The sequence below is a fragment of the Engraulis encrasicolus genome, chromosome 5 (assembly GCF_034702125.1).
Source record: "Engraulis encrasicolus isolate BLACKSEA-1 chromosome 5, IST_EnEncr_1.0, whole genome shotgun sequence".
In the NCBI taxonomy this organism is placed as follows: Eukaryota; Metazoa; Chordata; class Actinopteri; order Clupeiformes; family Engraulidae; genus Engraulis; species Engraulis encrasicolus.
Genome location: NC_085861.1, coordinates 38,718,474 through 38,733,473, shown reverse-complemented (window position 1 = coordinate 38,733,473; position 15,000 = coordinate 38,718,474). Strand labels below are relative to the sequence as shown.

The 15,000-nt window shown below is 44.6% G+C and overlaps 1 protein-coding gene across 1 annotated transcript in view; it reads left to right on the top strand.

Annotated features, from left to right (window-relative positions):
- clcn1b (chloride channel, voltage-sensitive 1b) overlaps positions 1-15,000 on the top strand; it is a 76,474-nt gene that overhangs the window by 45,211 nt on the left and 16,263 nt on the right. The window contains exons 9-18 of the mRNA XM_063199895.1: positions 969-1,053; positions 3,009-3,110; positions 4,032-4,116; positions 6,316-6,471; positions 7,922-7,991; positions 8,434-8,544; positions 10,215-10,381; positions 12,305-12,351; positions 13,930-14,063; positions 14,449-14,633. Of these exons, the coding sequence (XP_063055965.1) occupies positions 969-1,053; positions 3,009-3,110; positions 4,032-4,116; positions 6,316-6,471; positions 7,922-7,991; positions 8,434-8,544; positions 10,215-10,381; positions 12,305-12,351; positions 13,930-14,063; positions 14,449-14,633 (1,142 nt within the window). The remainder of the gene's footprint in view (positions 1-968; positions 1,054-3,008; positions 3,111-4,031; positions 4,117-6,315; positions 6,472-7,921; positions 7,992-8,433; positions 8,545-10,214; positions 10,382-12,304; positions 12,352-13,929; positions 14,064-14,448; positions 14,634-15,000) is intronic.

The window sequence follows — 15,000 nt, the reverse complement described above, 5'->3', positions numbered from 1 at the left end:
CGAACCCCACCCGAAGCCATGTTGATTTTCAAAATTATATCATATGCAGTGTTCCTTAGCCAACTTCAAATACCATCTATGTCATTTAGTATCAATGGCAAAGGTCCTGGATTACAGATATGGAGGTTGTGAGTTCAAATCCCACTCGAACCCATGTTGATTTTCAAAATTATATCATATGCAGTGTTCATTAGCCAAATTAAAATCCATGTATGTCATTTAGTAAATCCCCCAAACGCAGAGCTACAACACTTTCAAGATGGCTGAATTCAAGATGGCTGAATTGTTTGGCCCATAACTTCTGACTGGGTGGATGGATTTTTTCCAACATTTCTTTTAGCTTTGTTTTCTCAATAGTACTTTGTTTCATCTCTGCCCCAAAAGGCAAGCCCGCTTACAGCATTTTCTGTGATAATGCAATCTAGTTTCTATTGTTGTACTCTGTTGTTTAAGTACATATGTCCAGTGGTGAGAGGGTCAAGTGGCTGTGAATGAATGAGGCCTCTTTAACCAGTGGCAAGATGTCCAGACTCAAGCTGTTAAAGTGTACTTTACATATTGCACGCATATATTACGTATATATTTATGTAGATATTTATGATTCCTCCATATTTCACCCGTAGTGATTTGAATAAGTACGCAGACGGAGGCCCGGGACAGAGACACCTAAAAGGCCCAGTAGATATGTAATGTGATGAGTAGATATCTTCTGCCTTTATCTCCATGGGACTCGGGCAACCCCGTTTGTGCCCCCCCCCCTTAGAAGAGGTCTAGTCCCAGGCTGTATTGTTTGCAATTGCAGTGTGTATTAGCTGAAGATCCAGTCTCAGGTTTTATCGTTTGTGTGCATTAATGAATTGTGGCATGGTCTAACTAAACGGTACTAAATGGTCCCTTCCCGTTCCCCCCTCCCCTTTCCCTCCCCCTCCCCCTCCCACTCCTCCCCCTCCTCTGTCTTGTGTCTGCAGTCACCATCACTGCCCTCTTCCGCACAAACTTCCGCATGGACTTCCCCTTCGACCTGCAGGAGCTGCCTGCGTTTGCCATCATTGGGTACAACACAGAGCGGGCCAGCCAATCACATTCGCCCCCACTACATTTGTCCTGCCCCCCCCCCTTCCCCCCCCCCCCCCCCTCCCTGCTCCTCCTTCCATTTTCCACCAACCATCATGCACTCTCCACCCTTACCCTTTCATCCTCATCCTCACGCTCCTTCATAAGATCTGGTACTCTCCACCCCCAATGTTTTTCATGTAACCAAGGGTACCAAGGGTAACATGAGGAATGGGTTAACATACTGGATGGAGTGGTCTATTCAAGTTAGGCATAGTAGAATAGAATAGAATAGAATAGAATAGAATAGAATAGAATAGAATAGAATAGAATAGAATAGAATAGTATACTATACTATACTATACTATACTATACAGTAGTACAGAGATTTGGACTTAAGACTTGTGACTTGGACTTGAATCAGACTTGAGTCACAAATTGATGATTGCGACTTGACTGGGCAATAATAGCAATGACTTGTGACTTGACTCGGACTGCTGCACTATTGACTCGAGATTTGACTGGGATTTGACGGGTTTAGCTTGCAATGGCATGTCAAGCCTAAATTAATTCAATTTTCTGCATTTGTATATGAAAACATGATTAATAATAATAATATATTAAGTTTAATAATAATTACCCTTCCTTAATAGTACCAGTAGGCCTACTATTTTTTGTTTAGACTGTGACAGGCAAAGGGGGCATGTATAGCAGTGTGGAGAGGTAATGAATTTACTGTATGACCAACTGTAGGTGTCAAGATTCTGCATAGAATACATGGTGACTTCTTAAGGACTTGGTAAAAAACGAGACTTGGAGTTGGAGTTGACATGGCTTTGGTATGACTTGGACTTGACTTGTGTGTCTTACTAAGTTTTGACTTGACTCGGACTTGGTTGGAAGGACTTCAGACTTACTTGTGACTTGCAGATGAGTGACTTGGTCTCATCTCTGGTAGGCATATAGCATAGTATAGTATAGTATAGTATAGTATAGTATAGTATAGTATAGTATAGTATAGTATAGTATAGTATAGTATAGTATAATATAGTATAGTATAGTATAGTATAGTATAGTATAGTATAGTATAATATAGTATAGTATAGTATAGTATAGTATAGTATAATATAGTATAGTATAGTATAGTATAGTATAGTATAGTATAGTATAGTATAATATAGTATAGTATAGTATAGTATAGTAGAGGATAGTAGAGGATAGTATAGTATAGCATAGCATAGCATAGTTTGGTACAGTATAGTGTATAGTATAGAATGACTTTTATTGTGACTATACTGACAATTTCACATAAATACAAAAGCAAATTGAGTTTGAGTATTAGCTATTTACAGCTAAACAATTCTCAACTACGTCATATTTGCACTGAATAAGGGATTGTGCTGTTTGCAAGTAGACAGAGTGTAATACAATCCTCCACAAGGCTTTGGTGAAGACATATAACTTCATTGCTTTGCAGAAAACATACTGACCATATCACCATAGACCATTTTCATCCTAACTACACCATGGCAGAGTCATAAATGTCCACTAAAATGGAGTTTGTTGTGACTAAATTTCCATCACTTTCCCCTTTGCGCCATAACATAACATAACAACATAACAACTTGAGCCTGAACACACATAAAACCACCATTACTTACCAGGCTACCATGTTAACAAGTATTTTACAATCCACACTATTCTGAATTATTATGACAGTTCTTGATCAAAGAGATGGCCTGCACTCAACAGAGTGTGTGTGTGTGCGTGTGCGTGTGCGTGTGCGTGTGCGTGTGCGTGTGCGTGTGTGTGTGTGTGGGCGTGCGTGAGTGAGCGCCTGTTCCCGCCTGTGTGTGCGTGCGTGCATGCGTGTGCCTGTGCCCACGTGTGTGTGTGTGTGTGTGTGTGTGTGTGTGTGTGTGTGTGTGTGTGTTGGTCTGCCCGTCTCTTTCCAGGATTACGTGTGGGTTCCTGGGGGCCTTCTTTGTGTACCTCAACAGGCAGGTTGTCCTGGTGATGCGAAGACAAACGGCCCTCACACGCTTCCTGACCAGACAGTGAGTTCCCCTGACCACTCAACACGGCATACAGTATTCTCAGGATAGGTTCAAAAGGACTTGCACTACCATGTTTACATATATCAGGATATTTCATATAAAAAAAACTTCTCTCTGTTTTCCTGAATCACTTCATTCACACACCATCGGTGAGTCCACATAAATATGCTGTCAAAATCCATCATAAATAGGCCTACTACTACACCTTTGGGCAACAGTGTAGAGGGAATAAGAAAGCCCTAAGCCTCCAGTTTTCAAAAATCTCCGCTTTTGCTTTTAGAAAGAAACGTTTCAGAGGAAATTAACTCAGTGTGTGTGTAAACGAAAAGCACAGACAAAAGAAAATCTCTCCCAGTTGAAAATTACCCATGCAACGGAGGCCTAGGGGACTATTATATGGCTTGGAGTTTCAGAGGCCCATAGGGGACAATGGCAAGGTTAGGATGGGGGCCGTAAATTATTTTCTTTCAGAGAGTCCTCAATTTGGAATTGAGTCCGATTGGGAACAAAATGCATTATGTAGTGACACAAAACACTGAAGCAGTTTATGTGCTGGCCTCTTGTTCCTGTAATTGAACCCAGTGCTTTTACAGTCTGAGAGTTTTCAGCATTTAGCTGCGGTTATTATCCAAGGATTGTTACAGATATGTGTCACTCAGACCCTGTTTACACGTACAGTATATGGATATCTTTGTGAACACATCTATTCGGACGTTTTGTTAACATATAAACAGAGTTCTAGCTCACTAAAATGGATATTTTTAGAATTAATTTCTAGTTCGCAACAGTCACAATGGTGTAAATACCATGTGAGTGATCAAAATATGAGAATGGATTAAAGAAAAAACAGGTTTACTACAGAATATGTGGCCAAGGTCTAAATCTTTGTTTTTTATTTGTCTGTTTATTTGTTTTCCTCAGCCGGTTGATCTACCCCAGTGTTGTGACTCTGGTCATTTCCACCCTCACCTTCCCGCCTGGGTTTGGCCAGTTCATGGCGGGAGAGGTGAGAATGCACTTCACTTCACTCTCAACACCTCTGGCTAACTCACTGTCCATTCAGCTCTAGCTCTACTGCTATCTGCATGTCTGTCTGTCTGTCTGTCTGTCTGTCTGTCTGTCTGTCTGTCTGTCTGTCTGTCTGTCTGTCTGTCTGTCTGTCTGTCTGTCTGACTGTCTGTCTGTCTGTCTGTCTGTCTGTCTGACTGTCTGTCTGTCTGTCTGTCTGTCTGTCTGTCTGTCTGTCTGCCTCTCTCTCTCTCTCTCTCTCTCTCTCTCTCTCTCTCTCTCTCTCTCTCTCTCTCTCTCTCTCTCTCTCCCTCTCTTTCTCTCTTTTATTTTATTTCTCCTTTATTTTACTAGGGTAGTCACATTACGTCAATGCCTCTTTCCTAACTGATTCCTAGCCAAGAATGCGTATGTGCATGCATGCGTCTGTGTGTGTGTGTCTGCGCCCACGTGTGTGTGTGTGTGTGTGTGTGTGTGTGTGTGTGTGTGTGTGTGTGTGTGTGTGTGTGTGTGTGTGTGTGTGTGTGTGTGTGTGTGTGTGTGTGTGTGTGTGTGTGTGTGTGTGTGTGTGTGTGTGTGTGTGTGTCGAGATGGGTACTCAGTGTGTGTGTGTGTGTGTGTGTGTGTGTGTGTGTGTGTGTGTGTGTGTGTGTGTGTGTGTGTGTGTGTGTGTGTGTGTGTGTGTGTGTGTGTGTGTGTGTGTGTGTGTGTGTGTGTGTGTGTGTGTGTGTGTGTGTGTGTGTTAAGACCTTTATGAGCTCGCAGGCGTCAGGATTAGTGTCCTCTATGAGGTATTATCAGGGAGGATTGCCATTGATTGTCTGTGTTGTTGTCCATCTTGTCTCCCATAACTGCAGAAAGCTTGGTCTATACGCAGTCAGCTTGGTAATGGTGAGGCCTATTAGTCTAAGGGAGACATCGATTGTTGATGGTTCGCAATTGAAGTTGCAGGGATGCGCTGTTATTGATTAGTTATTGGTGGTGTTGCAGACTGTTTTTTTATCATACAGCAGCAATCTCCAAGTGCCATCCTGTCCTCTGTCTTAGAGGTTGCTGGCTACGATCGATGCTAAGCTATAATAGCATCACTGTAATGAAGCGGCTTGTGTGTGCTGTGCTGATGTTTACAATGATAGGGTCCCGTGCTCTCGCCATAACTGGAATAAATGGGCACTAAGGGCAACAGTCGAGTGTGTACGTTAAACTAAATGCTGATTCTCAGCTATGGTAAACTATACAATGGCTGGGATTGGTTTAGTAGATTGGTGTTTATGTGCATTTAAGGATACTCTGGTTACTCTTTCGTTAGCAGTTACATGGTCGCAGTTACAACTGTAATTTGATTGTGTGGGCTGTGTGGAATGGGTACTACCTGTTTCTCCTTTGTTCCAACCTCTCCGTAATCTAGCAATTTCCCTTTCATGGCTTTGGAGGTAGCCTATCTGATGTTTTTTAATATGCTTAGTGTGTGTATAGCCTACTGTGTGTGTGTGTGTGTGTGTGTGTGTGTGTGTGTGTGTGTGTGTGTGTGTGTGTGTGTGTGTGTGTGTGTGTGTGTGTGTGTGTGTGTGTGTGTGTGTGCGTGCGTGCACATGTCTGTGTGCGCAGGCCCGCCGACAGGGGGGAACAACCGGGCTTTTTGTCTCAGGCCCAGGAATAAGGGGGGCCCAGAACTGGGCCCTCATTAAGTTTATGATTAATGGTTCTATTTCATTTCAAAATAAGTTGGTTTGAGAGAGGGAGAATGCGCTATATTTGCATTAAATAAATTATGCAGATATTTTGCCTTTCCTATCCTTCAAAAAAGGATCAAGAACCCCCACCTCCCCCACCCCCAGTGCACAAATGGTTTGGTCGGTCATTACGAGAAAGAAAAAAACGGCTTCAACTTAACGCGGCTCGTGCCAATTTGCCAATGTGTCTGAAGACGCAGTCGTTCCCATGGCCTAATGTTAGGGAGGTGGTCTTGAGATCAGAAGATTTCAGGTTTGAATAACACCTTTACCTCTCACTACACCTCCATCCATGGCTGAGCAAGGCATTTATCCCCACATAGCTCCAGGGACTATAATCAATATCCTGTTAAAAAAAAAAGTATAAGCTGCTTTGTATAAACACGTCAGCTAATACTGTAATGCAAATGTGTGCATGCGCGTGCACGTGTGTGCATGTGTACACTTGTCCTCTTCTGTCCCAGCTGATGCCCAGGGAGGCCATCAACTCTCTGTTTGACAACTACACCTGGACCAAGATAACTGGCCCCGCCCTCCCCCCAGGCCTGGGCCGCTCTGCCGTTTGGCTCCACCCACAAGTCAGCGTCTTCCTCATCCTCCTGCTCTTCCTCTTCATGAAGGTACTGTACACATATGCACACACACACACGCACTCACGCAAGCAGAAACACACACACACACACACACACAAACGCACATACACACACACACACACACACACACACACACACACACACACACACACACACACACACACACACACACACACACACACACACACACACACACACACACACACACACACACACACACACACACACACACACACAGTGAGTCTCATTCTGCTTTACACAAATTCACACACACATGCACGCACGCGCACACACACACACACAGCGTGTCTCCTTCTGCTTTACACACACGTGCACCCGTGCGCGCGCGCACACACACACACACACACACACACACACACACACACACACACACACACACACACACACACACACACACACACACACACACACACACACAATTCACAAGCTTGACTCACACAATTACAGCTAAAGCACATACAGTACATGCCTAAATGGCCTGAATGTTCTGAATGTTTCATTTGGATTTGTGCATCATTTATGGAAATGCCTACGTCAACGTGCTTTCATATTTAAATGTGTGAAAATGTAGCGTGGTGCAGCACCGTGCAGTCTGGGTTTGAGGTGAGTCCATGACCTCAAAAAGCCATTAGCGTGCTTGTTAATCAGAGACACACAAGGACGCACTCAGATGCAGATTGCAAATGGACACCAGGCAGGGAAATGATGAGAAGGCCAATACTAGACCATTACAGGTTTATACACACATATGATATAGAATAATGATAAACACACACACACACACACACACACGCACACACACACACGTCTCTACTAAGTATACTCCAGTGAAAGCCTCTTTCCTAAGAATATATTTGATGCACAATATTTTTTTAATTTATACCGTATGTTGCCATTTTAGATTACCCAGGCTGATGTTTGAATGTTTGTGTGTGTGCGTGTGCGTGTGCGTGTGTGTGTGTGCGTGTGAGTATGCGCGCGTGCATGTGCATGTGCGTGTGCATCTTTTAAATTAATTTTTCAGTAAGTCGGCCTTCTTCACCACTCTTGACCCTCATGTGACCCTGTACAACCCAAAGAACAGATGTGCTCCCTCCCCTGCACCACAACACAAACAATAACGTGTGTGTGTGTGTGTGTGTGTTTGTGTGTGTGTGTGTGTGTGTGCGTGTGCGTGTGCGCGTGCGCGTGCGTGTGCGTGCGCGTGCGCGTGCGCGTGCGCGTGCGCGTGCGTGTGCTTGTGTGTGTGTGTGTGTGTGTGTGTGTGTGTCTGTTTATTGAGAAATAGAGATGGAGTTTGTGTGTGTGCTTGCATACTTTTCAAACGGGGTGTACTCACTATTATTGCTTAGCACTGACTATATACACAGTATATCTATAGATATATGTCAAATTGACCAAAGTACCAGTTCCTCTAACACAGAGCATGATGTCATTTCCCCTCACACGGTCACAGTTCTGGATGTCTGCGGTTGCCACGACGATGCCCATTCCATCTGGAGCCTTCATGCCCGTCTTCATCCTGGGTAAGGTGACGCTGATGCCACATGACAGCGCTGGCACTTTGCCTGCCATACAAACTTTTTCACTTTGTCATGAATGTGAGCAGTGGTGCAGCCGCACTGGAATAGAGCGAGAGTCACGGCCATTCATGCGTGTGCACAGATTTGCTCACTCACACACACAATCTGTCTTGTTTTGTTTTGTTCCCTGTGTTATGCACACGCACATGGACACATACACATGCACACACACTCACACATTCATGGACACACACACACACACACACACGTGCGTGCACACACACACACGTACACACACGTACATGCACACGCACACACACACACACACACACACACACACACACACACACACACACACACACACACACACACACACACACACACACACACACACACACACACACACACACACACACACACACACACACACACACATGTTGTGCAGGGGCAGCAGTAGGCCGTCTGGTGGGGGAGATCATGGCCACTCTGTTCCCGAACGGAATTCTCTTTGACGGGATCGTCTACCGCATTCTGCCCGGAGGCTACGCTGTCATAGGTCAGCTCATATCATCTCTCTTCTCTGCTCTACTGTTTTGTTCTGTTCTGATCACGTCTTCTCCTCTCTTGTCTTCTCCTCTCTTGTCTTCTCTTCTCTTGTCTTCTCTTGTCTTGTCTTCTCTCTTCTCTTGTCTTCTCCTCTCTTGTCATCTCTTGTCTTATCTTCTCTTGTCTTGTCTTCTCTCTTCTCTTGTCTTCTCCTCTCTTCTCCTCTCTTCTCTTCTCTTCTCTTCTCTTCTCTTCTCTTCTCTTCTCTTCTCTTCTCTTCTCTTCTCTTCTCTTCTCTTCTCTTCTCTTCTCTTCTCTTCTCCTCTCCTGTCTTCTCTTCTCTTCTCTTCTCTTCTCTTCTCTTCTCTTCTCTTCTCTTCTCTCTTCTCTTCTCTTCTCTTCTCTCTTCTCTTGTCTTCTCCTCTCTTCTCCTCTCTTCTCTTCTCTTCTCTTCTCTTCTCTTCTCTTCTCTTCTCTTCTCTTCTCTTCTCTTCTCTTCTCTTCTCTTCTCTTCTCTTCTCTCTTCTCTTGTCTTCTCCTCTCTTCTCCTCTCTTCTCCTCTCTTCTCCTCTCTTCTCTTCTCTTCTCCTCTCTTCTCTTCTCTTCTCTTCTCTTCTCTTCTCTTCTCTTCTCTTCTCTTCTCTTCTCTTCTCTTCTCTCTTCTCTTGTCTTCTCCTCTCTTCTCCTCTCTTCTCCTCTCTTCTCCTCTCTTCTCTTCTCTTCTCCTCTCTTCTCTTCTCTTCTCTTCTCTTCTCTTCTCCTCTCTTCTCTTCTCTTCTCTTCTCTTCTCTTCTCTTCTCTTCTCTTCTCTTCTCTTCTCTTCTCTTCTCTTGCACCTCCCTCCCAGATCTCTTCTCTTTTCTTCTATTTAGCTTTCCACTTTCATTCCGCTCTTTCTCTTTTGGCCTCTGGTGGCTTACTGTATTTTTCTCCTGCTCTTCTCTCTATCTTTCTCTTTCTCTCACTCTCTCTCTATCTCTCTCTCCCTCCTTTTTGTCCTTCTACCATTCTACTACTTCCATTACATATTGTATTCCACATGGTGCTGTCAGTTGTTCTGCATTTGGATACTTCAAACACTGTTTGTCTTTTGTTCCTCATTTGAGACCTAATTTAGCAAAACACCTGCAGCCTTTCCTCACAAATGGTTTGGTTAAGGCTCACATTGTTTCCCTTTATTTGTCTGTCTGTATCATTCCCTCTAGGTCTCTCTCAGTCACACTCACTCACTGACTCCACTTGTGTGCGTGCGTGTGTTTGTGTGCGTTCCCATGTCTGGGAGTGTGTCTCTGTGTGTGGCGTTCCCATGTCTGTGTGTGTGTGTGTGTGTGTGTGTGTGTGTGTGTGTGTGTGTGTGTGTGTGTGTGTGTGTGTGTGTGTGTGTGTGTGTGTGTGTGTGTGAGTGTGTGTGTGTGTATGTATGTGTGTGTGTGTGTGTGCGCGCGCGTGTGTGTGTGTGTGTGTGTGTGTGTGCGTGGGTGCGCGCACTTGTGTGTGTGTGTGTCCGCGCCTGAGTGTGTGTGTGTGTGTGCGTGCGTGCGTGCGTGCGTGCGTGCGTGCGTGCGTGCGTGCGTGCGTGCGTGCGTGCGTGCGTGCGTGCGTGCACGTGCTTGCTTGCTTGCGTGCGTGTGTGTGTGCGTGTGTGTGTGCGTGTGTGCCTGCTGTCTCCCTTCCTACCAGGCGCTGCTGCCCTGACGGGTGCGGTGACACACACGGTGTCCACGGCAGTGATCTGCTTCGAGCTGACGGGCCAGATCTCCCACATCCTGCCCATGATGGTGGCCGTCATCCTGGCCAACATGGTGGCCCAGGGCCTGCAGCCCTCGCTATACGACTCCATCATACAGGTCAAGATGATGAGGAGGATGTTGATGATGATGATGATTATTATTACAGTTTTTCTTGATTGCCTCCACACAAGTTCTGGTACTTCACACACAATTCTCGGAACATCTCACCCATTTCCCAACTCCCCTAACCAATGTCACTGAACACTAAACACAATTCCTTATTTACACTCACATTTCAGTTTTAAAACACACTCTTTTCAAACCACTACACACAATTTTCTGGATTACACATAATTTTCATGAAGAAAAACCCTGGTTGTCACATTGAACACACTGCCATTCAAAATGCTAAAATCAACTGCCACCCTATGTTCACTTCCTCATCAGATGGGTAAACTCTCTTCATACCGGTTTACAATCTGAAATCATCACCCCATAAGGACACACATTGCATGTGATATTGATGAAAACTTGAGTGGATGCAGTGAGAAAACACATTTGTTTTTGAACTCCAAAAGATGTTATACAGGAGATCACTTTCATGTGGTTACCCAATATTTTACAATAAATTAGTACATTTTAAAAAAATGTTAGAAAAATATGTAAAATACATTTTTTGCCACACATTTGTGTACTCCGAGTCTAAAAACAATATTTCAGTATTTTACTACAGAAAAAAATACCCTCTTTAGTGAGTAGAACAGTGAAGAAAATAAGTTTCTACTGTGTGTCAAGTTGAGTATAGAGTTTTACCTTGTGCATATTAGTGTTCAATGGTTCACATAAGAGTGTATTGAAATGACTGCTTGTGTGTGTCATTTGAGAACAAAATGAGGTTTTTAGAAGAGAGTACATTGTTTTGAGACAAGACGTGCATTTTTCAGAGGAAGTGAAGAGTTCTGCCCGTTGCGTGTGAGGTTTGGAGATTTGTGTGTAGAGTTCTGAGAATTCGAGAACTGATTCAGAAAATTGTGTGTAAGCAATCGAGAAAAACTGTATTATACTGTATTATTCAAGTCAAATCAAGTCGGATTTACTGTTTCTATATACGCGCAGGTCATACAAGGACATCAAAATGATGTTTCTCACTATCTTATGCAATATATAATTAGACATACACAAGACTGACATTTATGCAAAAAGACAGGCATTAAAGTGCAAGACAAGAACAATAACAGTGTAAAGTTATGGTCACATCAAGAGCGACCTATGCTAACTGAGCAACGGAAGTCATTATTACTCTATGGAGGGTAAACTGGGCAACCAGAGCTAATTCGCCAGGGTCGAAGCGAACTGAGCGACCAGAGTGAATTTCAATGATTAAAATCAAGCTAATATTATGGTAATGAGCTATGACGTGGTTCGGCAAAAAACAATTGAAATGTTCATATCTCCGAATGTCCCAGGCATTCAAGCCAGAGTCGTCATGTGGTTAGCTAAATCAAACATCATTATCACGTCCAGAGCAAATAAAGCAAATTCATGGCGAAACATCTTCCGCTACCTCGGCTACCAGGCAGTGTAGGTCGTCCTTGGTCTGGACGCAACATTACAGGTGATAAGTAATAACAAAGTAATAAGGTGATGAATAATACTTGAAACATTTACCTTTTTAAACATTTGCATAACATATAAAAAACACATAATATTTGAAACATTTAACAAATAAAAAAATCTAGAATCACGTATAGAAAATAAAGAAGCATGTCCGTGAGTCCATCATGGAAAATACTTCCGTGACCCCAACACGGAATTTTGGCAAAGCCTGTGAAACCGCCACAGATTCCGTGTACCAAGGATCCGTGTTCATTTCATGGAATTTTGTAAAAACCGGCTGACTATTGGATTCCAGTTATGACGTGAGCAGTCGCAAAAACCTTGCGTCGGACAATATTTCCCATAAATGATTGATGTGATTATTATGATTATGGGTATTATGACAATTAATTAATAATGCTGTTGTTCTACAACTCCATCCAGGTGAAGAAGCTGCCCTACCTGCCTGAACTGGGATTCGGACATATCAGGTGAGAACACACCAAATTTGAATCAGATATAGTGGCTGATCCCTGCATGCTTTATGTACAGAAAATCCCACCAAAGAAATGTCATTGCCATGTCATAGTGCCATAGTGCCCCAGGAGGAAGGAGTGTGAGGGGAAAATGATTCAGTAGGGGGGACTACTGGCACAGGCCTGGGCCATGAGGTGAATGCCCCATAGATAAGACTGCTGCCAGAAATTTTGTCCCCGTCTCAAATGCTACCGATGACTACCTGAGGGCTACTAAAGGCAATCTGAGGACTACCTGTTCACTGAAAACCATGTATTGATGTCTTGACATCCTTTTCAAATCACACTATGATTGAATGATTGCTTTTCGTTATTGATAAAGGTTACAAAGAAATACTCTCACATTTTAAACAAAGTGAACTGCGAATAAAACCTTGTTATAGTCATTATTTTTGAACATTCTTGATGGACACCACCAGGGCCTTTGCCCTTTGGCTGGGCCCAGGACAAAGTCATCTGAAAGGGGCCCCACTAATACATACAATGTAATGAGAACCCAATTCTGGGCCCCCTCTGTCCCTGGGCCCGGGACAACTATCCCATTTGTCCCCCTGTGTCGGCTTGACTGGACACCACAGAAGCTCCTGGAGGGCTACATGGTGTCCTTTAAATGTTCACATACTGTACCCATCCATGGCAGTGCTTCACTTGCAGGTGGTTCGAGGTGAACATGCAGATGCTTTGTCTCAGATCATGAACGACAGCGTTGTGCTTGGCTGCCTCCATCCCATCACAAGTACTAAAACATTCTTGCTGTCAGTCTCTATTCACTGATTGGTTACCCAATATGTGTCATCACCAGCCAGCTCCTTAATAGTCTTATCTGACAGAATGCCTTAGTCTTAGTGAAACACCAGTGCCAAATTGCGCTGACGCACAGCAGTCTCGTGGCTTGTGGCTCGCTAGGGGCGAGGAGGAGGATGAGAGCTGTCTCTCGTGTCAAATGGCAAGAGGCACAAAGTGGAGGGATTAACAGCGCTAAGCCACCTTCTCTTTTTTTAAACTCTTATCTTCCTCCTTCCCCCCTTCCCACTTCCTCCTCTCTTTCTTCCCTTCTTCTATCCCTCCATCCTTCTCCCCTCCCTCGCTCCATACCGCCATCCCTCTCTGTGTCCCACTTTCCCTCTCTACCATTCCCGTCCTTTTTTTTCTCGCTTTTACGGTTTCCATTCCTCCATCCCTCCATCCCTCCATCCCTCCGCTATCCAAATTCCACCACTCTTCTTCTGTCTTCTGTCTACATCCCATTCTTTTCTCTCTTCTCTCTCTCCCTTAGTAAGTGCAATGTATTTCTGGAAGGCATCACAGAGATCTTCTCTCTCTCCCCCTCTCCCACACCTCTGTGTCTGTCTGTCTGTCTGTCTGTCTGTCTGTCTGTCTGTCTGTCTGTCTGTCTGTCTGTCTGTCTGTCTTTCTTTCTCTCTCTCTCTCTCTCTCTCTCTCTCTCTCTCTCTCTCTCTCTCTCTCTCTCTCTCTCTCTCTCTCTCTCTCTCTCTCTCTCTCTGTCTCTCTCTGTCTCTCTCTCCCCCTCAGCAAGTACAATATATTTGTGGAGGACATCATGGTGCAGAATGTGAAGTTCTTATCTCCTCAGTCCACCTACCGAGAGGTCACCAACCTCCTCCAGTCCAGCTCCCTCAAGACCATCCCACTGGTCGACTCCAAAGGTCAGCTGTGTGTGTGCACGTGTGTGCGTGCGTGTGTGCGTGCGTGCGTGCGTGCGTGCGTGCATGCGTGCGTGTGTGTGTGTGTGTGCGTGCCTGCGTGTGTTTGCACGTGTGTGTGTGCCTGCGTGTGTGCCTGTCTGTGTGTGTGTATGGCAGGTAAATTGTTTCCTGTGCAAGAGTCTGACATAGTGTTCCTTGTATTGCTCCTTGTGTTGTCCAAAGTGTTGTTTTCTTCTCACAAAGAGCAATGGATAGGAACAGCTTTGTTCGCAGATGTTTTGTGTCTTTGACATTATGATGAAAGTCAAGTCAAAATCAAGTATTCCAGGGGAATTTGTAATCACTGTGTCGACATGTTCATTCAACCCTCCCACACTTCCCACAGAATCCATGATCCTATTGGGCTCCATTGAGAGATGCGAGCTACAGGACTCGTGTGATTGGTGGCTCTCGGCGGAGAGGCGGGTCTACACTGATAGCCAGGGGCTGCACAGCCCCGGGTCAAAGGGCAAGTGGGAGACCTCCTTCACCTTTGTGGACGAGGAGGCGCTGGAGGGCCACGGCGGAAAGGTGAGATCTGAGACTAGTCCTAAGGAGGTTCTTCCGGGTTTCATATGACGTGAGGTTCTAAAGTGCAGCCATGTCCCCTTGGGAGGCATGGGGTAGGTACACTCCCTTATACTAACTCCCATCCTCCACCTGTGCTTGTGGTCTCACACTTCGTTGATGAACCACCTACTTGGAGAAAACAATTAAGTTTCCCTGCTATCGGCCTAGCTGCAACAACTTCTGGGGGACTTTTCAACGTTCAACAACACGATTGCAAATGAGGAAATTACCTTAGAATTGCGTCCATGACATCTTGTGACATCATCACGAGGCCAAAAACACAAGGGAGGATGGGAGTTAAGATGAGGGACCGGAGGACAATGAATGA